The 25628-nt window shown below is 37.7% G+C and overlaps 2 protein-coding genes and 1 long non-coding RNA gene across 6 annotated transcripts in view; 1 reads left to right on the forward strand and 2 right to left on the reverse strand.

Annotated features, from left to right (window-relative positions):
* LOC132122955 (uncharacterized) overlaps positions 1-25628 on the forward strand; it is a 489820-nt gene that overhangs the window by 180803 nt on the left and 283389 nt on the right. The window lies entirely within an intron of this gene.
* Positions 6617-8364, reverse strand: mlnr (motilin receptor). Its single transcript, XM_059533525.1, has 2 exons — positions 7647-8364; positions 6617-7035 (listed from the first exon to the last, which is right to left on the reverse strand). Exons 1-2 carry the CDS (start codon positions 8362-8364, stop codon positions 6698-6700), a joined length of 1056 nt encoding a protein of 351 aa, XP_059389508.1. The 3' UTR covers positions 6617-6697.
* fndc3a (fibronectin type III domain containing 3A) overlaps positions 9855-25628 on the reverse strand; it is a 71224-nt gene continuing 55450 nt past the window's right edge. For all 4 annotated transcript variants that reach the window (XM_059533474.1, XM_059533476.1, XM_059533475.1 and 1 more), the window contains exons 14-25: positions 24401-24539; positions 23798-23866; positions 23572-23702; positions 22430-22535; positions 21674-21846; positions 21429-21542; positions 20956-21105; positions 19712-20052; positions 19300-19512; positions 18319-18485; positions 17599-17720; positions 9855-11907 (exon numbers count right to left, since the gene is read on the reverse strand). In XM_059533474.1, the coding sequence (XP_059389457.1) occupies positions 11593-11907; positions 17599-17720; positions 18319-18485; positions 19300-19512; positions 19712-20052; positions 20956-21105; positions 21429-21542; positions 21674-21846; positions 22430-22535; positions 23572-23702; positions 23798-23866; positions 24401-24539 (2040 nt within the window). In that variant the 3' untranslated portion in view covers positions 9855-11592. The remainder of the gene's footprint in view (positions 11908-17598; positions 17721-18318; positions 18486-19299; positions 19513-19711; positions 20053-20955; positions 21106-21428; positions 21543-21673; positions 21847-22429; positions 22536-23571; positions 23703-23797; positions 23867-24400; positions 24540-25628) is intronic.

Below are 25628 nucleotides of genomic sequence, written 5' to 3' on the forward strand. Positions count from 1 at the left end.
TGTGTTGGCCCAGGTTTCGAACACGTGCCAAAAGACAGTATGCCATGAGAGATGACAGTCACTAACCACTGAGCTACCAAGCTACACTGAATCAGCAACAGATCTCTAGATTCAAGACAGGACTCTCGGCTTTACATCGTGCAGCTGGTGAATCAAGGAAATGTGACCGTGTTAACTTGTGGCCTGTGTTTACCTATTATGAAAATAAACAATAGCAGAACACTGACTACATTTTATGGTTCATGATGTTAAAGAACATTTCATAACGTCTCAGACAACTGTACATTTGTGGCTACTGTGGCTTAATTATAAACACTATCGTTAACTCATATTTACCCTAGTAAAAACATGGTACATTTTAGTACGATCGTCACTTCCCAATGGAAACATGCCCAATAAAATGGCCCCACCCCTATCACTTGATTGACAGGTTTCCATGTAGACGTTGGAAATTCAAATGCAAAAAGTATTGCGATTCCATTTGAGTTTTGGCAGTTTACATGCACAGTGCAGAGAGAGTGAAAAGGCAAATGTGGTAATTAATATTGCTATTTAAATATGACAGGCTCATAGCTCGTAAGATATGGGAAACACAATTGCAAACGGACTTTGCATTTCCATTTTAAATTTGGCAGACACTGTGCGTTCACTTAATCGAAAATGAAAACGGTAATGCGCGATTTGCATTTGTGTTTGGATTATGTCACATTTTATGCATCCACAAATTGAAAACGCAATTGCAAATACAATTTGCAATTCCTTTTGAATAAAGTCCGCAATATCATTCCATAGTTTTCAATTGATTTCATTTAACCGGTTTCATTTACCTTGTTAACATCCTCCATATAAGCCTGGTTTTATTTGTCTTGTTTGCTGGTGATTATTTTCTGTTATGTGTTTTCTGATGCTCTGTTTTGGATTATTCTTTGTTGTTTTTTGTGTTTTTACAATAAATGCTGCACTTGGATCTGTTTGTTTTGGAGCATTCCATGACAGAATCAACCAGCCATTTACAGATCCAGCAGCTAGACTGAGATATTGACTTGTGGACCATGGGCATTCTAATTCTTCCTCCTGTTTCGAAGAAGGAGCAGAAAGCTTGGTTTTAGGATGTTGGCGGATCTTCGCCAATAGGGGATGCAAGTGGTTGGACTGGCACAGACTTTTTGGACATTGGCGGTAGGATTGGAACTTTGTGATTCTGAGCTGAGTCTGTTTTTTTCATAATAGCTTAGACAATCCCTTGCATCCTCGGGAGATGGAGGGGCTTAAGACTCTCGACTTTTGGGGCTTCATTGATTATCTCTGTTACCGCAATTTAATAATGTCATGTCGATCTGAACCAATTGCAATGTCCCCGGAGATACCCAAGTCTGCTCCAGCTGATAATGAATCTTCACAGTCTCTGCGTCGCAAGTGAATGTCAAGGAAGAAGAAGAGGGCGGCAAAGACTACCCCTAGTGGTTCCGAGTCTGGTGGTCCTGGAAGACACGACCCCAGTGGTACAGACTTTGGTGGTCTCATGTCCAGTGGTACTGGAGGACCCTACCCTGGCGGCCTCAAGTCCGGTAGTCCTGGAAGACCCGACTCCGGTGGCCTCAAATCCAGTAGTCCTGGAGGCCCCGACTCTGGTGACCTCGTGTCTGGTGGTGCTGGAGGACCTCACAGTGGTCTCAGATGTCACCATAGAGCCGCCTGATTTCACTACTGCTGCCATAATCAAGGTCATCTTTGTCTTTCACCTCAGGGCTGTTTTGCAAGCATGGGCCCACTCCAGTCTGGGAGTCTTAAGAGTCCACTCAAGTAGTATTTCTTAGCAGTACTACCTGAGCTGCTAGGAGGTTAATCTGCCCCATCAGTTTCATTGAGGTGGTCATCAGCTCCGCCTTTGTGGTCTGCTAAGCTCCTGGTTCTGCCCTGGTCAACCGCCGGGTTTGTTGTTCTACCAGAGCCTCGCTGGTCTGTCCCTACGGCCCTGCCCTGGCCTCATGCTCTGCCTGCCCTGCCTTGGCCGCCTGCCTAGCGGGCTCTGCCCTGGTAGTCTGGCCTACCTCTGTTTCTGGGCCTCTACATGGATCTGGCTTTCCATCCCTCCCCCAGGTCCACCTCCCTCCTGGATTTCATTGACTTTTTATGGAGCGTCTGGTATCCTTTCAATAGAGGGGGGAATATCAAAGGGTTTGGTTGGTGTGCCACAAGAGGGCACACTTTGTAGTTTTTTTTTTTTCCTCTGGACTTCAGTTCTCATCACCCTTTGTTTTGACAATCATGTCTCATTTCATTCAGCTGTGTCTCATTAACCTTGTTAACATCGTTAATATAAGGCTGGTTTTCTTTTTCTTGTTTGCTGGTTGATTATTTTATGTTGTGTTTTCTGATGCTCTGTTTTGCCCGGATTTGGATTATTCTTTAATTTTTGAATGTTATACAATAAATGCTGCACTTGGATCTGCTTGTTTTGGGGTATTCTGTGACACAGGGGCCTGACCAATGGTGGCAGAGTAGGTGGAGAAGGAGCCCGAGGCAGAGACGGAGAGCAAATGAGCCAGGGCAATGGGGAGGATCCGGAGGGCCAAGGTGGAGCAGATGGATCAAGTGACCAATGCAGAGGTGGGGATCCGGAAGGCTGTGTGGAAACAGAGTTACAGAGGGCAAAGGTGGAGCTGAAGTGAAGGAGGAGTCTGAAGGAGCCAGATGAATGAAGGTACGAGGTGCAGTGGAGTCCCGAGGAGACGGATGGTTGATGACAGGCCCAGGTGGAGCTGCTGGGTCGATGGGTAGAGGCGGAGTCTGGGACTCAGAGGCTGGAGAGGGAGGCAAGGGATTCTCCAGCCACACCAAGGATGGAGAATGGCAGACCCACGGTGCTCACACCAAACAGGTGGTGGGCTGAGTGTGAGCAGAGGTGCTGCCAGACGACAGCAGTGGAGAAGGCAGGAGTGGGAGCGGGAGAGTGGTTGGGCATTTTTGAGCCTCCAGGCTCTCATGGCTGGTTTGTGGTGCCCACACACCAAATTGCAACTTGACATGTACCTGCCTCCCAGTCTATTATGTCCCCTTCAAAGTCCAGCAGTCCCAGATACGCAATAAGCTCACCCTCAGACATGGTGCAGTGGGTAGAGCTTCTCTTCACACTCTCGCTGTCCAAGGCTTCTTCCCCTCATGGTGGGCATTGTAGCCAGCTCTCACACCTGGTCTGATGTCACTAGCAGTTCCAGCTCCGCGGGGATCCTCAGCTATGTCGCTCCGTGTGGAGATGGCAATGGGAAAGTCCTTATGGGCTAGGGCAGTGAAAAAAAAAGGAGTGGAACACACAATTAAACATTTTGTCAGTCCGGTATTCTGTCACAATACTACTGTGATAGAGCAAGGAGAACGAAGTCAAATAGGTTTTCGATGAACACACTTTAATATTCCAGAATGTGGTTAACACAGAAAGGCAGGAGTCACACCGAGTACCTTACAAAGAGACATTCAGACATACAATACCAGACAGAGAATCACAGGAAAGACTACACTATGGCCTGGTTTCATAGACAGGGCTTAGCCTAAACCAGGATTAGGCCATAGTTCAATTAAGACATTTAAGTAATTTTTATAAACATGCCTTAGAAAAAACATTACTGGTGTGCATCTTGAGACAAAACGAAGGCACTGATATATTTTAAGATCAATCAGTACAAGTTTCTTTCATTTGAAACAACTCAGACTTGCATTTTAGTCTAGGACTAGGCTTAAGCCTTGTCTGTGAAACCGGGGGTATAAGTACTAATGCAAATGAGGGTAATTAACAAGACACACCTGAACCAAATAACACAATCAAACATGAGGGAAAACTAGGTCATGGAGAGCACGTGGGGAGAAAAACACAAACAACAAACAGTCCAGGGGCATGACAGTTATATGCTCCCGTGTTTTTTTGTTTTTTGTTTTATTTTGCTGTTTTGTTCTCACTGTTCTTATATTATGTTTTCCTGTGTTTAGTTCCTGTTTCCTTGCTACCTTGCTAGTTTTCAAAGAAATTAATTTACCTGTCCCTTTTCAAGACCCTGTTAATTCATTTATACTGCATTGCTTCTATTGCACTGCATCTGAAATTGGATAATTCCTACTAAACAGTATGCAAAAAAGAGGTACATGTTAAATTCATTGTATTCAAAAAACAGAAGACGAAAAGCACCTGGATGACCTACTATTATTCTACTGATACTGTACTATCCAATGAGGCCAAGGGAGAAAATGTATGAATGGCAGTGAAACAATCCAACTGTTGCTGGCAAATCTCAGGATAATAACGACATGGTGGGTGTAGTACTTCTGAATTTCCTTCATACTCATACTCCCAGTGTGAGATTTCAGAAGGAATATGTGGTCTCTGTCTGATTGTCCTTAATCCTCTTAGTCCTGTTTATCTCATGTTTGAAATCTTTACTTTAGTTTTTTGTTTTTATTTTAATAAACAAATCGCTGCATTTGGATCACTGCAACATTTAGGGTTAACACAAACAGATTTTTCAAAATCTGAAATTGGACTGGATAAAAATTGGCCTTATGTGTAGGCTGTAAGATTCTAAAAAACTAAAACAATCAGCCCCAACAAGTCGTGGTTTACAGTGAATTTAGAACAGCTAAGTGGTGTTAGGAACGACAAGGAGTGGAGATTATTGCTTTTATAAAATGGTTAGCATGCTATTAGCCCACACAATAAGTCAAAATTCACCACAAAAATCTGACATTTTTTTTAACAATTTCTTTGGCCCAGTAATACAGATAGTAGAATGGTTGCCAACATACAGATGCTTGGGCGAATAATACTGATGTACTGAGGTCACAGGTGTAAGTTTCTAGAATAATATACAACAGCTTCAGATGCAGCTCAATCAATCATAATCAATGACTGGAATTATCCTTTTTATAAATGAACAAAAATGTACTTTCTTGAATCTGTTTGTCAAGAATACGATTGAGTGGCCAGTTCATTTACAAGGAGACCGAAATCCAGAGTTCCTTTTCTTTCGTGGCTATGTTGTGATAAAGACCCCTTCCTCTTTTTTATACCTAAATTTATAAACAGGGCCACAGCTGAGGGAGCTCATGTCCTGTGGAGTGTGAGATTAGTTTAGAACAAACAAGCTCTCTGTCAAGAGGCTGGTCAAAAGGGAACACAACAAGGTCCTGATAATAGTGCATGGTTGTCTGACGGAGGAAATAATGTCTCAATGCTTTCTGTGACCCTTCTTTCCTGAGATTTAACCAGATACTTCAGTCATGTGGGACCAAACATGTATTAATGATATCACACCAGTTTACACAGTATTGTTTCATTAAAACACATGCAGGCAGTAAAACAGCTGGACTATTGAAAATCATGTTCTCACAGACTGATAGATATATACTTACAGCATGCACGTTAAAATACTGAATTCCATAAATACAAATTTTAATAAAACTAGAAGACCTAAACTACAAATAAGGTTTCATAGTTACTGGGATTTGAATGTGTATGTAAACGCTAAAAATCATTATAACCAAATACTGTAAACTAATTTTATGCAAATCTTGTCTGGAAGCCTATTCATATATATTTTTTTATTTATTTAAATCCATAAATTGTTGAAATAAAATGAAATATATGAATTAAATGATTTTTATTAGATATATTTGATTAAATATTGTATTTAATTTGATTTATTCAATTAAATATGTTATTTTATGAATACAAAATATTACTCTCAACTCCCAAAAGGTAAGCAATAGTTAAGCAATGTGAGATAGTGGTTCCCCCCACTGGAAATGCACTGCTAATGTTCATCTGATTTCTTGAAAAGAGTGGCTGTTAAATCAAGATTACTAATGCAATTCATGCAAAGAATGATGTCAATATTGTTATAATTAAATAATTAAAATAAAATGTCATCTTTTGTGGGGGTTGAAATAAAGGATGTAACTTCGAGCTACAGTACATTTAAGGTAAAATATTGTATTAAAAAAAAAAAACCTTAAGACATTGAGACAAACAAGTAAACACTAAATTATAATGATTACACAATACTTTTATACTAATATTATATAGTTTTTATTTTCATTATTACAGGACAATACACATACTGTATTAATACTATACTTGATATGAGTATGTGCAAAGCAAATGACATCCAACAGAGCAAAACAGATTCATGACACAAGTACATATATATACAAAAATAATAATAATAATAATATAAACAAATAACAAATAATATTATGAAAATGTCAAAATCTAATCATTCTGGTAAACTACCTTGCATCTATAAAATAATACAATTATATTATTTAATTATTAAAATACACTATAATGATTACATGATAATATAATACATAATACACTATATTATAATGATTACACAGTACTATTATGCTAATATTACATTTTATTACACAAAAAAACAAATATTATGAAAATGACAAAATCTAATCATTCTATAGACAACATGATTATCACTACAGTGATAACTGTGATATTATGCATTCATGTAAAACCCTTCATTTATGAGTCCTTTCCCCCAGCACAGTCACTGTCACAAGCTGTTTCCTCATAATGTGTGACAGTTCCAATCTAATTTTTCATTTCCGTCGCACCAATTATCCAGTTCTTATCCAATAAGCCCACAACTTCACTTCTCCCAGGTTCCAGAGCTCCTCTTCAGCAAGGATGATGTTACCGTAAGCCCTCCTCTGTCATCGTGGTCTCTTTCACCCCATTGAACATTTCTGAGCACATGGTGATGTCATCACAGGTTGAGATATGTCTCTGATTGGGTCTATGTTGGCTCCTGTGAGGCAACAGAAAGAGGCGTTTGATGGCAGAGCGGTACTTGTTGGACATGAGGTTGTAAAGGACGGGGTTAATTGAGGCGCTCAGGTAGAAGAGCACCATGGAGGCCACGTTGAAGTTCTGACTGAGGCGGGCGGAGTGATAGTCATCCACATGTGTGAAGAGGAACCGACCAATGTGGTAAGGCAGCCAGCAGATGGCAAAAACCAACACAACAACAGCTAGGAGAATAAAGGGTGACAGGACATGGGGTTAATAGAAGAATGAGATTTGTCTGACTGATTTATGAAGGCATCTAATAAACAAAATAGATAAAGCAATGTCACTTTAAATGCGGAAAAAATGACAATGCGATCAAACAAACTGATCTGATCTTTTGAGCCGATATAAGAACATGTTGTTTTCATTTGTCATGCACCTTCCTAACGACAATGTTTGTTTTTGCAAAAGTTTATGCGTTTAGAACGGCTTGAAAGTCTTTTGTGCGATTCTCATTTGTTTAACGCAGGGGTGTCCAAACTCGGTCCTGGAGGGCCACTGTCTTCCAGTCTTTACCTCAACACACCTGCCTAAAAGTTTTTATTGTGCCTAGAAAGACCTTGATTAGCTTGTTCAGGTTTGTTTATTTGGGGTTGGAGCTAAACTTTGCAGGAAAGTGGCCCTGAATATGACTGGACACCCCTGGTTTAGTGTATGATGCCCATTTTTTCTCTGTGACCATATTCAAGTCTGCAAATGTATGCTGCCTACTGTGCCTAGTGCTTCAAAATCAGTTCTGATGTTAAATGAACGTAGTGTATTCTAGCCTTAACACTTCCCAAGATCCACTCACCTAGAATCTTGACGGTTTGCCTGTTGACCTTCTGTCTGGCTGCTGCATTGGGCCCATGAAGCTCATGACGACTCTTCCACAACTTTCGACCAATGGATCCATACAGAAAGAGCAGGCAGAACATGGGGCAGAAGAAGTAGGCTGTCGACACCCAGATAGTGGTGTGCAGCAGCCCCGATTCAATGGCATAGCGCGTGTGCTTGCACTGCCTAGTGCCTGGGTCAGGAATTGTCTCGTTCTCATACTCCACGCCCATCAGGAAGAACACTGGTGCAGCAGACAATAGAGCGAAGCTCCAGAGAGCTAGAATGACATACTTGACCCTTCTCTTGGTGATGGAAGCCTTGGCTTTGAAAGGGAAGCAGATGGCCAGGTAACGCTCCATGCTGAGCACTGTGATGTGAAGGATAGTTGCGTTGGTGCATCCTTCGTTGGTGTAGTGTGATAGACGGCACACCAGCTCCCCAAAGACCCAGGGTACATACTTCCAGAGGCGGTAAAGGTCGAATGGGAGGCTGAGGAAGATGACCAGGTCTGAGATGGCCATGCTGGAGAGATACAGGTTGGTGGTGGTCTTCATGTCCTTGAAGCGGTTGATAATGAGGATGGTCATGGTGTTGCCAACTATGCCAATAATGAAGAGTAGGATGCAAATGGTGGTGACCGGAATGAGGGTGGAGGTTGGGAAGAGAGAGTCTCCGCAATGTTGGTCCTCCATATTGATGCAAGTCTGCAGGTCTTGATAAGGTCTAAGAGATTGTGGTAAGTGTACAAAAGACTTTTAAAAGAGATTGAGAAAGAAGAACTCTACTGTGACTCCTTCGCTGAAAGTCCGTTTCAGCATCAGGAAAGGTGGAACCAAAGAGGTGGTGCGTTTGAACAGGAGATGAAAAAGACGAGACAGGTGGACGTTATTTCTGCCTCTACCCGACTGTGTGCGTGCAGAATATCACTTAGTCCAGTTCTTAATTAAATAGTGAGATCACAAGAGGAGGAGACAGTAGACAGATATGGAAAGAGGTGAGAGGTGGGGCTTTGGCTTTCAATGTGTGCATGTAAATGAACAGCTCTTGATCCTTTACTGTCTACTAATATGAATTTTTTGCATATCAGTATTTAATACATTTTATCCAATGAAATAACTTGGTTAAAATATTGCACTCGCAATCTTTAAATAAAAATCATATTAAGAATTCTCTCAGAATTATAATTAAAGCATAAAGCAGGGCTATTATAATTAACTAAAACATAGGAAACTTACTTCAAATAAAATAAAATAATATATATATATATATATATATATATATATATATATATATATATATATATATAAGCTAAATAATAGTATCTAAATAATCCTGGAATAAAGGTGTTTTTTTTTCCTTCACTAATTTGGTTAAGATGATGTCATTTTGTCAAATCAACATCTAAAATGAAAACCTGTCAAATTAATGAAAAAACATGCGAGCTGTGACCCAAGCATATCTCAACAGTCTAATGTACCCTTTCATAGAAACACTCGCTTAAATTTCAAGAAGCATGTGTTTGTTTTTTGTTTTCAGTTCAAAAGATATACTGAATAATTGTGCATTTTTCTTTTTTTTTTCTTACGAACAGTTAATACAAACATTGGCAATGTTTAACACAATCTTAATTCATACACTATGTTGATGCAGAAAGAAGCTCCTGATGTGCCAGGTGCACTGTGTTCCCTTCAGATCTGTTTTGAAACATTACAGAGAAATACATTTAGATCATCTTAATGTCTTTGTAACACTTGATTCAGGTGCTGAAGAATAATCTAATTTAATAGACAATTTGTCTGGAGTCATCACTTCAACCCATTGACCCTGGTACCTCGCTCTTTGTGGGTGAAATTTAAATCTACATATATGGCAAGATGCAGTAAAAGACGACAATTAAGAATTATAAATCTTTTATTGTGCACGGATCCGTCTGTAGATATCATGACTATACAGACACACTTTATATATATATATATATATATATATATATATATATATATATATATATATATATATATATATATATATATATATATATATATATATATATGATTATACATTTCCTATCTGATAAAGAACATTTTAAAGTGATATGTCTGATAGTATGTATACTATAACAAATTTTTATTTTGGAATGTAATGTGTATGAGGTAACTGCAACTAAAATTACATAAAAATGGTCTCATTTTCTGTGCATATTTTATTGATTTTTTTGTAGTTTTTCTTTCTCCCAAGAACCAAACGCCTACCATGGTGCGGAGATGGCACACTTTGCAAATTACATGTTATCACTATCAAAAATAGGAATTTGAAATTTTTTTTCCTTTCAATGACAAACAGAAGACATCTGCAGTATATATATTAGACCAAATCATGTAATTCATTTTCATTCAAGACTTCTAGCAAGGTACCTTTAGTTGATAACAGTTGTTTACAGCACTCATATTCCCATAACCAAAGCACGACACAAAACCCTACGACCAGACCATCATGCTGTTGTCACAGCGCTGACAGTCACAAGACTTGAACACACAGAGAAAAAGGCAAAAATTTTGTTTCACAGAATGTACATGTTGGATTAACACAATTCATTACTGCTGTTTGCATTTCATTTCTTGCACTTTTCTTAATTTCTCTGCTGGACAGAATTAACTTAAAGGTTTTATTTCCATATAAAAATAAAGTTTAAATGTGTGATTTAAACAAGAAAAAAAAAAGATATCTGAAAAATTTATATTTAGTCCTATATTCAGTACGCTCAAGATGACATCAAAAAGTTATATTGCTAAAAATAAAGTTTAACACAATGTGATGTTTTTAAAACTAAAAAACAAACAAACAAACAAACAAACAAAAAAAACAACAACTGAGATTTAAGAAAATAATTTGACTTTTGGAAATCATGATTATTGGCTGAATAAACCATTTCATGAACAAATTTTGTGGTACTACATTTAAAAACAGCCAAAACACATTGAGGGCTTGCACAACTGGAGAACATGTTCCATAAAACGCATCACAAGATCAAGACGCATTCGATACGTTTTTTTTTTCTTCTCACTAAGGTGCAAAGGTAACTATAGGAAAGGTTTCCGAGAAGCATACATTGTTTGTGCTGAACGACGACATTTTGGAGCAAAGCAGCTGCTTGATTGTAAAAACAAGCTACAGTTTACGTACGTGATAGTAAAACTAACTATTAAGCTGAGTTAGTTTGGTATTCATAGTCTTACTCCCCCGTACTAAGCCAGAATTTCAGGTCCTCGTATCATACTGTACAAAAATATACTATCATATCTCTAGTTATTTTTGCATCCTTTACACATTCTGAACATCAAAAAAGTTCTGAGGAAAGTGCTAAATCAACGTTCGTTAATTTCAGCGTTATCGGTCTCGTCTCCCCTTTTCTAAGTTGTGGACTTATAGACTTCGCTCAGAACCCCCGGCAGGTCTTCTGTTTGCCCGTACCCCATCATCGACAGGGTAGTCACTGGCCCTCAAGTCCCAGGCCCAAGATATTAAACCGGTGAGCGACGCAACAACCGAGCTAGCTTTGAACGAAACTTACACTCAACATTTTACAACTGAAATTATAGATATAAATAATAAGGACTACAGCTACACAAATAAATGAAGTAGTACGATGACTATGCGATGAGCGGTAAGCTTCATTGCTGATCCTTCAATAAATCGCCCTCCGAATCTGACAGAGTGAACGGCGTTCTTTCAACAGCATGCTTGGAAGGGACAGCGGTGAGCGGAAAGATAGAACAATAGATCGGGTGAAGTGATTCTATAACTTCCTTTTCTCAATCCTTAACGCGGCTCCTCGACGCTGATGCCGGAACGAAAAATAAAGAAAGAAAAACAAACATCAACAAACAAAAACTTGTTTTGACGATGTAATGCAGGGCCGAGGCTCATTCGATCACGAAGTACTGAATGGCGACTGCGATGAGGATGGAGGTCACGGCCAAAAGGGCGATGATGAGAAAAGAAAACTGTTCATCTGTCAGGCTGCGTTTTTGCTTCTGGGCCTCGGCTGCTTTGGACCCTGTGGTGCCAGAGACCCCAGGGGTGTCGACACGAGGTGGGAGCAAGATGATAGTGGAGCTGTAGGGCCCAATGATTTCGGGGGCATCCTGACACTGCCTGATGGCGCAGACGCGAAATCGGTACTCTGTGGATGAGCTCAGGTTAGGGAGCTGATAGGAAGTGGCTGAGCCCTTGTAGATCTGAAAGGATAAGAAATGACAATTAAATATTTAATTCAAAACTAAAGACAAATATACTGCAGTATTGTATAAATATGCACTATTGTCTCGTGTTCACCAAGGCTGCATTTATTCTATCATAAATAGAGAAAAAGAAAAGAAAAAAAAAGGTAATATGAAATATTATTAAATTTTAAATGTGTTTTTTATTTTAATATATTTCGAAATGTAATTTATTTCTGTAATCCAAAGATAAGATTTCAGGAGCAATTACTTCAGTGTCACAAGATCCTTTAGAAATCATTCTAATATGCTGATTTGGTGCTCAAGAAACATTTCTTATTATCAATTTGGAAAATAGTTGTGCTACTTAATATTTTTTGTGGAAACCATGAAACTTTTTGAAAATTGTCTAATGCACTATAATCCTCCATGTCCGCTCCATTCTCAAAACTCAATTTGATAATACCTAGAATATCAAAATCAACTGCGGGCGGCAGATCCTTTTCCTATTTAGCGCCCAAACTTTGGAATAACCTACCTAACTGTTCGGGAGGCAGACACACTCTGTCAATTTAAATCTAGATTAAAGATCCATCTCTTTAACCTGGCTTACACATAACACACTTCTAATATTCAAATCCGTAATTTTTAGGCTACATTAATTAGGAAAACCCGAACTGGGAACACTTCCCATAACACAATGTACTTGCTATATTATATTGCTATATTTCGTTAGAAGAATGGCATCTACGCTAATATGAGTCTGTTTATCTCTTATTCAGAGGTCACCGTAGCCACCAGATCTAGTCTGTATCCAGATCAGATGATCACTGCAGTCACCCGGATCTAGTATGTGTCCAGCCTAGATGGTGGATCAGCACCTAGAGAGGACCTCTAGTCCTCTACAACCCTGAATGTCAGCGGAGACCAGGACAACTAGATGAGCCCCAGAGACAGATTCCCAGTAAATAGGTAGTGCTGGGGGGTTTGACCAAAAATGTATATACCGTTTTTTTTTTTTCAAAATTATACCGGTTTTCTGGTTTATGACGGGGTTTTTTTTCATGCATAATCAGGTGTACAATGCATTTTCTGCCGGTTGATATTCCAAGAAGTGCTTGCGGCTAAGGTGCTGGAGCAAATTGCTCGTGTTGGCGACAATTTTAGCCCGACAGCACCTGCATAAAATGGATATTATATATGCATAATCTGCCTGCGGTGCATATGCAGTCCGCAGAACGGACTCATTGTGCTTTCACACAGGACGTGTTTGCAGCCAGCTACTGATCCACGTCTGTTTAGTCCACAAACACAACATTTGTTCATTGTTTTGATTTCATATGTAAAAAAAAATATATATATATATATATATTTTTCAGCATCCTAAGTCTTTTATCACAGAACAGTAACAATCTTTCATATAGACATTAGTTTAAACTCAATAAATATAAACAACGCATAATTCATGCATTTTACTTCTAGGTTTGTATAATAAGCTGCTCAAGCAAGCGGCAAAACATTTAAACACAATAATTAGCCTACTTTTCTTGTTAAAATATTTAAAATTAAAACACCACAGACAGAAACAGTCTCGTGCATTTTGCATTTAAATCTTTATCACAAGCAATCCCACGGGTCTTAATGAACTTTGCTTTTCTGCTTCCATAAAAGTGAACATATATATTTTTTTCCTTGTTTATCTAAAAGTGCTCTTTTTCTTGTTTTAAACCTAGCCAAAAACCCATGTGACTGCGTTTCCATGTCAATCCATGTTCATTTTTCCCGCGAACAATGAGCTTTCACTTTAATTCAGCGCCTGCAGCACAGCAAAAATAGACTCAGTACGTTAACAATCGCTGCACTGCTGCAGAGCACCGCTCCTTGAACGCACTGACAGAACGCAACCTCGTGCAGCTGGAATCCGTTAATACCTAGGGTTAATACGCACTGCAGACGAACTGTGTGAAACAGGCGTTATAACGTAACACCAGAGCACTGCTGAGTTTACCCTCACCACGCCTCGCAGTCGCTGCTTAGAAGTGCGACACTGTAAAGGGTCCGTCTGAAACAGTGTCTCGCGGCCGCGGCAAAGCATAACGTTCATTCCGAATGCTGAGTAATTAAATACTAAAAATATACCGGTATGGCGGTATATTCAAAATTAACATCGTAGCGAAAATATACACCGGTTTTCGGTATGAACCGGTTTACCGCCCAGCACTATAAATAGGGCTGAAACGATTCCTCGAGTAACTCGATTACAAAAAATGATCGAGGCAAATTCCTCTGCCTCGAAGCCTCTTTTAATTTATTATAAATCTCACGTCAGGTTCTTTTGTAATGATTTTTTTAATGTGACAACGCGTTAACGTCACCCACAAAGCGGAAGGAGACACCAGCGCTGCGTCCGAAATCACATACTACAAGGAGTCAGCAGTGTTTTGATTTGAGGGCGCGGGCAAACGTAAAGAGAACGTCGTGGCGTGTGTCCATTGCAAGATAGAGCTGGCATACCACAACTAGGGCCCTATGATTTCCGCGATGCAGAAAACGCAGAGGGAATCGCGGAATCCAGTCATAAAAATGGAATTTACAGTTTAACACGGAATGGCACGGAATTTGCCAGATTTTGAATGAATTAATCAAAAATACGTCATTGCACTTACATCAAATCACGATATGGACTAATATCTGTAAATATTAAGCCGGAACAGTCTATTTAAATATGAATCCTGCATGTTCTGCGTGTCTCTTAAGGAATGGAGCAGAAGCGCATCTTCCTTTATTAACACACACTGAAGCGCGCGTGATGCTCGCGGTGATTTCAGCATCTGTCATCTCTCTAAATAACAAATGAACAACATCTCCAGAACTGCTCTGACAGTCACTTCATGAGCATTTGACCGTTTGATTTGAGTAAAACTAGCGTCACATCACATACACAGAACTGTAAAGGTACGTCAACCCGTCAAAATAAGTCCTGGTTTAGACAAGTACTTGCAAGAGATGTATTACTATTGTTCAGCAGAATGTACATAGCCTACTACTAAAAAAAAGAAAATCAAACATTATTTTTTTTAAGGTTTAATCACACAACATTTCTTCCATGTTTTATTTTTAATAGTAAATCCCCTTTGTTCACCAAAAAGTGAAGTTTGCTTAATTTTCAATAATTAAAAGATAAATTAAATTAATGTTTTGTGTGTTTAATGTTTAATGTGCTTCTCAGAAAATGCTTTATTTAAAACCCCAAATTAAATGCACTTAATTCATCTGTCAACTTTATTGTCATTGTTCACAGTACAAGTACAGACAGAGAAACAATGGGTAATAATTAAATGTTTATTTTTGATGTATGCATTGCATTCTATGCATTTAAAAAATAAAAATATTTTTTTTCTAAAAAAGTAAACTTAATTGTTCATTTTAAGAGACCCAGGAGTCTTATTTTCTCTTGCATAATTAATATTGCACTTTAATTTAGCAAAAACACATTTTATCCGATTACTCGATTAATCAATGGAATTTTTGGTAGAATACTCGATTTCTAAAATATTCGATAGCTACAGCCCTACCAGTAAAGACCTTGTCTCCTCGATGGCCACCGGGACAAGACCACAGGAAACAGATGATTCTTCTGCACAATCAGATTTTGCTGCAGCCTGGATTTGAACTTCTGGTTTTGCCTGGCCAGAGGAGAACTGGCCCCCAAATCAATGATTAACTGCCTTTTTGCATCATTGACACTATTGTCCTATTTAATGCTGTTCAGTTGCTTTGTCACAATCTGTATTGTTAAACGTGCTATATAACTAGATTAATTTAATAGCGCAGCTAATAGAAATATTGTTCTGCACATTTTGGGCCCAATTTAAATGAAAAATAATCATAATTTGCTTAGACCTAAAATTTTCTAATTTTCGAATAGATCAGTAAACATTATAATTTATATAGAACAATATTCAGCACTGCATTAATTTTATAGAGATACTATACTAAAAAGAAAGGAGCTGAGGAATTCTATTTTGAGGAAGCAAATGTTTAAGCAGAGAATATGAATACGAAGTCCCGCATGTGTGTGTGGGCTGCATCAACACAAATACACAAGCCTTCCATCACGCCTGCAGTCTCCTACAGTGTCTCTCAGCAGGGGGTGATGAGTCAGAGCCAGTGAGACTGCTTTACCCTTCCATTACCCTCTTATCTACAGTCACTCACAGGTGTTCACGGTAGAGTGGTTTTAAGTTAAATCAAACAGTTCTGCCGGGCCCCATCTGACACATAGTGCAGTGATAATATATTTAGTGACAATCACTATTAGGAATTCAACACTGCAGCTACAGACAGCTGGGTGATGCTTTTACCTGGCTCTCCAGTGGGCCCCTTAGGACCCACGTTTAGAATGAAATTTCTGTCATAGTCACTGTTAATTCCTCATGTCTTTCCGAATCCATTTAGTGAGTTTTTTTGTGATGAGAACAGGAGATGTTTTGCAGATTGTTCAAGTAGAATTTTTTTTTTTTTTTAATAAAAAATGTAACATAAAAGTAGCATCCAAAGTCTTCAGACGCAATATATTTTGTGAGACCCAATAAATGAATAAATACATAAAAAGAAGTAATCAAATCTAATCTGTTTTTGTATATTATGCATTTAAACATGGTGCCACAAGTTTGGGTAACACATTAATAATATAGTTACAGTATGGTTATTCAATTTAGTACAGATTAATATATTAACTACATATACTTGCTACAGTGTTAGGATTAGGGTTTGGTTTTGGGTTAGTTGCATATAATTCTGCATAATTTACTGCATATTGCATAATTGCATAATGCATAATTTTACAGCACTAAGTGTTGTAACCAGGCACTGCGAAGGGTCACATGACTGAAATGTTTACTGCTTTTTCATTATAGTAGTGCTTTTCATCTTACATTGAATGTTTCTAAATCTTTATTTGAGTGATCAGGTTTCTTTTTGAATGTTTATCTGTATGGATTAGTCCTCATTTTGGACTTTTTTTCAAGGTGCAATGAGTTTCTGGCTATTTAACAAGGACAGTAACAGCAAAATACAGTGTTACCTAATTTTGTGGCAAGTTTGACCAAAACATTCTCAATAAATATGGTCCAAATGCACTTCACAATCAATCATAACACATTTAAATGTTTTAAATTCAGCACAACTGAGATTTGTATTTACAGTCTGTTTCTCAAAGAAAGCTATCATATGACCTCAACAAGGGTATGAAAATATAATGAGTTTATGTGTATTTTCATTTTAAGCACCAACCCTAGTTATTTTATTTTGTACTTTGGTGCTTCTTAACATTTATGGCGGTCTTGATAAACAAAGGTTATGAAGGCCATTTTTACAAAATGTTGTCAGAATAAAGAGCATACACAATCACAGCACAAATGTGAGAGGACAGATTTGATTTGGCTCTAACATTAAGTGTAATAACTGTCACTAAGCCGTTCAAGTAATGATCACAGGATCGCCATTATGCTATAATAATATTCATCCAAACTGCTGAACCCAACACCTGCTGTCTGCTGAGCGCACCTGCTGAGAGCAGTGACCTCTGTGTAATGAGCTTACTCACTGTGAATGGAAATATTTCAATTGAGATGCCTCACTGAGGTTAAAATGGATGTTTTTTTACTGAAACACATATATGCAGATTATATAGTGTGGTGTAGGTACCTGTTTGAACTCAGAATTTCCCTGCATGCTTTGCAGACAGTAGACGACTGGATCTCCCTTCATAGGTGGCAGTGTCTCCCAGCTCACCTCACACGACTCGTCCACACGCTCCACACGAGGAGCTGAAGACAGACACAGACAGATGAAGAGATGATGAGAACAAACTGAACTAAACTTGCATGCACAAATACTTAAGGTCAAATTGCAGAACATTAAACTTGTATTTTAGGATGTTGTTGTCGCAGTGCATACATTTAAAATGACTGGTTGATGACTAATATAAACAGAGCTGCACAAATATTGTTATTTATGCACATAAATTAGCTCCCTTATAAAATTTACATTTATGCATTTAGCAGACGCTTTTATCCAAAGCAACTTACAGTGCATTCAATAGGGATAAGTAGGCTTTTTATTTTGCAATAAATTGATCAAAAGTGACAAAGACATTTAAAAAGTTACAAAAAAATCTATTTTAAATTAATGTGCTGTGTTTTGAACTTTCTATCAAAGTATACTGAAAAAAAACATATACCATGGTTTCCACAAAAATATTAAACTGTTTTCATCACTGATAATATTGGAAGCAAATCAGCATAACAGACTGATTTCTGAAGGATATCGTAACATAGAAAGCCGGAAAATTCAACAAATTAAATTCAGTGTATCAATGGAAGTTTATGGGGCAAGTGAATGGCTGCTGCAGGTGGGATGTTGTACCTTTTAGGGGTGCAGGTGGGGAGCGTGGGGTAGTGAAGGTGTAAACAGTGGAGAAGGGCCCCTCGCCCGCCTCGTTAAAGGCCTGGATGCGGAACGCGTATGAGGTAGACTCATTTAGCCTCTGTACTTTGTGAGTGTGACAGGGTCCTTTATACAAGGAAATAAACCTTTAAGGAAAGACAACAAAGAGAGACAGAGATAGTGTTATACAGTGGACCTCTATAAAGCCACAAAATCCACAATATCAAAATTTTATAAGAGTTGAAGGCAGACAAAATCTGAGTGAGTTTTGAATGAATGGATAATAAATACACATGTAAAAATAATTCTCATTTGAATCATTTATGAAGTTGAACAAATCCCTTGCAAACTGCATTTTTGTACTATACCACCTTTCAAAAGTTGTGGGTTGGTATGATTTTTTTTAAAAGAAGTCTCTTGTGCTCACCAAGGCTGAATTTATTTGATCAAACAACAGTTATAATGTGAAATAGTATTACAATTTAAATAAACTGTTTTCTATTTTTATTATATTTAAAATGTAATTTATTCCAGTGATTGTAAAGCTGAATTATCAGCAGCAAGACTCCAGACTTTAGTGTAACATGATTGTTCAGAAATAAAATTCTAGTAGGCTGATTTGCTGCTCAAGAAACATTTATTATTATTATAAATGTTTAAAACAGCTTTGCTGCTTATTTTTGCTGCTTACATTTTTTCAAAAGTATAAATCTTCTGTAAAATTAAAAGTGTTTGCTTAAAAGTAACTTTTGATCAGTTTAATGCATCTTTGCCTAACAAAAGTATAAACTCCATAAAAAAAAAAAAAAAAAAAAAAAAACCCTTTGAACACTATATATTTGTTTATCTGGCTAATCTTAGCATTTCGCTTACAGATAAAAATATTTGAATCTTCTGTCATGCCTGGATAGGACACAGTGTTAAAATATACTGCAAAGCACAAACAATGCATCTACAAACCTCCCATTTTTATCCTCCATCTGGAGATGGTACTGTAAGGAATCGGTGGGTTGGGCCTTGGCTGGACCATCACCCCACTTGAGCCTGAGGGTCTGGTGACTGGAGGCGGTGCACTCCAGTCGTGGAGGGAGGGGTGGCAGTGGCTTGGTCTTCAGTTTAAAGGTGTGACTAAAGGGTCCTACTCCCAGACTATTCAGAGCCTGGATCCTTATCCTTCAAGCACAAGCACAAGATTCAGTTTCCGTTCATACACATTCATTCATTCCAGCTCCATGCTCATTTTTGGAATGGTTTGGAATTTTAATAGTCAGTTCATAAGGTTCATAAGAGCCATACGTGCATGAAATGGACTACACAAGTCACGCTGTGTTTTTACTTTTGCTGTTGTTCTATAACAGAGATGTCACTGTACCTGTAGGTGGTGTCGGGCTGCAGGTTCTGGATGATGTATTTGGTTACAGGCCCAGTAAGAATGGGTTGTTTTTCTCCCAGATCGATCAGGTATGACGTGATCTCTGATCCGTGATCACACGGCGCCTCCCAGCACAGCCCCAGGCAGGTGGATGGAGAGTAAAGGAGAGGTCTGGCCTCTTCATCCTCCTCATCCTCACCCCTCTCTATGGTCCTGCTGCCCTCCACTATCATCTCTGATTCACGGAGAGTGTGGACGCTGCTGACTGGTGCTGGCACAGAGCAGGGTGTCTGGCAGAGCACAGCCTCGCTAAAGGGCCCCACACCAGCCACATTCACTGCCTGAGGCACAAAACACACACAGTGAGTGAGTGACTAAAATTTAAAACAGGCCAATTTAGGAAATTACCCTTTTATGTATCAAAACTCTTAATTTACTACACAAATAACTATTGCATTTTCCTTTTATGCTCCCTGGGCCTGAATTGCAAAATTTAGATGCACTTCCAACCCTAAGCCCTTTTAATCGTCTTTTGCGAAATTTTTTATCGGATACTTGTAATTGTTTTAGTTGATCTGGTTTTACTCTACTTTTGATTGTTGTAAATTGTGGTGTTGTCTTATTGTTACTCTTTTATGTGAAATTTAATGTGCCACTGTCTTGACCAAGTCTAGTGTAGAAATGCACAATGAAAGTGGACAGTAAAAATGTAAAACATCAATCATAGAATTTTTTATTTGATCATAACTATCGTTATAAAACATATTATATTATATTATATTATATTATATTATATTATATTATATTATATTATATTATAAATAGTTTAAATTTGGTTCCTAAGAAGTGATTTTGAATTGTTTTGTTTTTGTAAATCGGTAATTTTGTAAATTTTGTAAATTTTATTATAATTACAAATTGTATCAAAATAATTTTATTGAATAAAATGTCAGCCAACAATTAGTGCATAACAGCCCTCAATATAGTAATAAACAGCTATTATAAAAAAAAAAAAAAAAACAATGCATTTGTCTCTCTCATCCACTGGGTGGCACTGACAATATAAAAGTTGGCACTCGTCCCAATATCTCATTTGTATGAATCAAGCCGATATTGTGTGCACAGGAAGTAAAAGCATAATCAGTCAGCAGACAGATATTTCCTGGTTAGTTTCACATGGCAGAACAAGTCAGTCAACAGCTCAAACATTCAGATGAATAAGTGTGTATGATAGTGTTTCTCACCTGTACTCTGCAGAAGTAGTTGGTGGCTGGCAGCAGACCCCTCATCTCATGGGACAGTGCAGCACCGGTGTAACACATCTGCATACTGCCCTCTGCCGCCCCCCACTCCAGGCGATACTCTGAAACTGCTGCTCCGTTACAGGGAGGGGCCTTCATGGATGCAAAACATAGCAAATGTGTAAGAAAAAACAAGAAGCAAAACGAAAAAAGCTTTTAAAGTTTTAGTAATTTGTATTTATTTATTTTTACTGTTTTGTTTTTTCTTCATTATTTTATATTTATTTTATTTTCAGTAAATATTTAAGTAATTTTTTTTTATAGGTTTAGGTTTTTTTTATATGGTTTTAGTTGAGTTAAATGATAACCCTAATTCACTCACAATGAAGTAATTCACTAATTTCGCTGTCCTCTTAAAGCTAATAAAAGACTTGCTTGATAAAAAAAGAAAACTTTGCATCATGGGATATTCTCACCTCCCAGCTGATCACAGCACATGTCGGAGATTTACAGTTGATATGAGGGGGGCGACATGCCTCAGGGGCCCCTGGACCGGTCGTGGCCTCAGACCGCTCCGAAAAAGGGCCGTACTGTTGAACACCAATAAAATATAAAACAATTTGCTAGTCAACTATATGTGGCACATTCTATGAAAAAAAAAAGATTATTAGCAACTATAAAAACAAATAATATCAGTGACATTTGTAAAGCTTACACTCACCCCAGCTTTATTGGCAGCTCTGAGACGGAAGCTGTAAGTTCTGCCGGGCAGTAAACTTCCCACAGTGCAGTCCAGTTCAGAGCCCTGGTAAACTTCCCAGCCCTCATCCACCTGAGCGAACATTTCTACGCTGTACAAAGACACTGCACTACCTCCATCCACCAGAGGGGGCGCTAACACACGCAATGAGATAAACAAAAAATTAACAAAAAATTACACTTTTAAAATGTTTAAAAGTAAAAGTAAAGACTTTAAAATTTTTACCAAAATAATAATAATAATAATAATAATTTTCTGAAAAAACAAACAGCCTGAAAAAAATGTATCACAGTTTCTACAAAAATACTAAGAAATGTTTCTTGAGCAGCAAATCAGCATATGACAATGATTTCTGAAGGATCATCTGTTGATAATTCAGCTTTGCCATCACAGGATTAAATTGCATTTTAAAATATATTCAAAGAGACAACAGTTATAATTGTAATAATATTAATTTTTTTTACTATATTATTGATTAAATAAAAGTAGCCTCTTTCAAAATGAAACACACACACACAAAATCTGAATGAATGACCCCAAACTTTTATACGATTGTGTATATATACCCTTCAATCCCCAGTTAAACTTAAATACATTCTAAAAATAACATGATTTTAAGAAATACTTAATTTGTTATACACAATAAACACACACACACACACACACACACACACACACACACACACACACACACACACACACACAGGCAACGCTTACCCCAGCGTAACTGCACCTCTCTCGCTTTGGGTTTGCCTATGACCCTGGGCGGCTGACATGGACCAGGAGGAACAGGTGGTGTTTGGACCTGCAAGGGCTCCGTCAACTAAAAAAAAATAGTATAAGATATTAGAAAAACTACAAAGTCTTGATATACGTTAATAGTGCACACCATGTTCCAATGAGAATAGTGTGTAGGCACCAGCTGAAACAGTGACAGCAGACCACAGCCATGTGAGCATTCTCTAGCATTCACGGCTGTGAAATTCAGTGCCAACATGAGCCATTATCTGTGTGCTGGCAAGTCCCGCGTGCAGATATGCATCTGCGAAGTCCCAACAATGCCATAACAGCTAGGATCAGAAGACGGAAGACAAATTATTATCAACCGCTTTTCAAAAGCGCTCCATTGATAAAAGCATGTTGTGATTTTGAAGGCGTGGAGATGATTGAACAGGGGAAACAATTAAGCGATTTGTGTGGAAACAAACCGATCGATAAAAGGAAGGTGGATTAAAGTAACGATAAAGTTGTGGAGCTAAGGAAAAAAAGGTGACAAATGTTTACACCAAAGATGCAAAATAAGCAAACATGTTAATTGCAATTAGAGTGCTTAAAATGTTGGCTATAAAATTAGACTTGTTTGGAAAAAAGCTTCAAATGTAATTTCCACCACAGAGAGAACAGTGAAGATCGTTAGTAGTTGGACAATGTTAGTTAAAGTCCCCATTAAAAAAAACTCCCATTTATGATCCAGAAACTTTTTCTAACATGAATTCTTGGGGATGCATTGTGAAAGTATATTCTTTAAAATTAAACTTTTTTTTTTAAAGTGTACAAAAGGGAGTCAATAAACTAAATTTTATTTCCTTTACTGACAAATGCAATATTGAAATAAGATTTTACATTTAGCTTACGCCACACTAATGAACCATGATTTTCGCATTATTACTAGTCACTTGCGGTGTACTATACAGCTCAGTGATGCAGGTGACATTAAGGCATGAGTCATTCTCATTGTAGAGAGTATTTGATTTGGAAATATTTTTTTACAGCAAAATGAGGATAAATATTTAAAAGTAAGGTTTAACTTGGAGAAACTCCCTAAAGAAATAAGCATTCCATGTTTTTGTGAGACATACCTGACTCTCGCCTCCCGCACTGATGCAGTGGACTCTAGCCTGGTATGAACATCCTGGGCTCAAATCATCACAAACACACTCCATAGCTGAACCGCAGTACACCTGATTCCAAGAAGGACCTGAAATACACACTAATAACACACACAAGCAATTAATAAATAATCATCATACTGGCAGGATCACATTGAGCATGTGTAGACACACCAGAAAACCTAATAGAACGTACCACTTAACCCTTCAGAAAGCTCCACCACATACTTCGTCACATCTGAACCACCATTGTCTTTGGGAGGATCTGAGGCAACACAAAAAAACACACACAAAACAAACACACACACACGATTTTAGCAGCCAGTTCAAGTGTTATTTTAGTGCCGAGATACTATTTTAATATTTTCATTTAGATGTTTATATATTTTTGTTTAATTTTTACTTACAGATTAAGTTATTTTAGTACCTCAACTTTACCTCAAGAAAGCAGAAATGAGAAAGCCAATGCAACTAGGTAAAATTAAATAAGCTTACATTTTTTTTATTTTAAAACTAAATGTTTATATATCATTTAAATAATAATAACCACCTGGTTATTCAGTACATTCTGTTTTGCTATTGTAACATTTTAATATAATTAACCCAAATTTCACTTCATCTTGGAAGGAAATTTTTGTATACACAAAAAATACATTTCTAAAACATTGCTTAGAAAGGCAACTCACTAAGTTTCATGACTGCGCCATAAAAACAGTCAAAGTATATGAAGGTGTTTTCTAGATAAGTTTTGGTTTTGCTAAGACAAAGATCGATTTTTGTGCGTTTATGCTGAACTGACCCCAGGTTAGACGGAAACTGGTTGGGTGAGGTTTTCCCTTCACTGCAAGTCTGCAGGGGCAGGATGGTCTGTCAGGGGCCGTGGTGAACTCGGACACACTGCTGGGGTTACTTTTCCCTTCTGCATTATAGGCGATAACCTGCAATGATTATAAAATAAAATAAAAAAAAGAGGCAGAATGCAATCCATTATAGTAATGAGAGTGTGCGAGTGTGTGTGTATATTGGTGTGGAGGGGGTGTGGGGTTTTTGGATTTATCAATGATACAAAATGTCACAATGCGAAAACTCTGAATGGTTCTAAAAATAGGCTTCATTATGACTCACCCAAACACTGGGTGCACAGGGAATGCAAATCTCTAGAGCCTTTCAAAACCATTTATATTCACCCCCAAATTGATCTCACTCTGAAACAGTTTCCCCCCGATAAAAGCACAGGATGAGGAAGTGTTTCACGGTTCAGAAATAAACCGTGCTGTTGTGATGTCATCTGTCATGGTAATTGGCAGTAATTGGGGATGTGAGCTCTCGGCAGGTAATCAGCTCCTCTCATCAGGATACATGCAGCCATTCTGATCGCATTAATACACTTTTGTTTTTGGAAACATGATTATGATCAACCCACCCATAAAAGTCGCATCACTACACCACCTGCTTCATCTCATAGCCGCTGGCAACAGGTGAGTCTCAATCATGAACGGGATGGGGTGATCAAGAGATGAGGAGAGGAAAACAAAAAAACCAGAGCAAAAAAGAATGGACTAACAACAACAAAAAAAGGAATAACAAATGAACAAATGAAAGACAACAAAAACAAATAAAACAACAAACCGACAAAATAAATAAACAAATGGAACAAAAAAGAAAAAAGAAACAAACAAACAAAAGAAACTGATAAATGGAAGAAAGAGAACAAAAAAAAATAGAATAAGAGAATATAGACTAAAAAAAGAATGACAAAGAATGAACAAACGGAAAAGCAAAAACTAAAGACAAATAATAGAAAAATAAGTAAAGATAAATGAAAAAGTATTAAAAAAAATTAAGAGAGAACTAACTAATAAAATAAGTAAAAAATGAAAGACAAAACAAACAAGAGAAAAAAAAGGATAAACAAAACAAACTGATAAAGGAAGAAAAAGAAAGAAACATAATAAACAAAAGAAACTGATAAAGAGAAAAAAACATTAGACAGCAATAATAAATTGACAGAATGAAAAAAACGGAAG

The sequence above is a fragment of the Carassius carassius genome, chromosome 41 (genome assembly GCF_963082965.1).
Source record: "Carassius carassius chromosome 41, fCarCar2.1, whole genome shotgun sequence".
Taxonomy (NCBI): Eukaryota; Metazoa; Chordata; class Actinopteri; order Cypriniformes; family Cyprinidae; genus Carassius; species Carassius carassius.

Coding starts and splice junctions, on each gene's coding strand:
- mlnr (XM_059533525.1), bottom strand. CDS start 8,364: ATGGAGGACCAACATTGCGGAGACTCTCTCTTCCCAACCTCCACCCTC. Junction 7,036..7,646: donor GCAAACCGTCAAGATTCTAG/GTGAGTGGATCT, acceptor TTATTCTCCTAG/CTGTTGTTGTGTTGGTTTTT.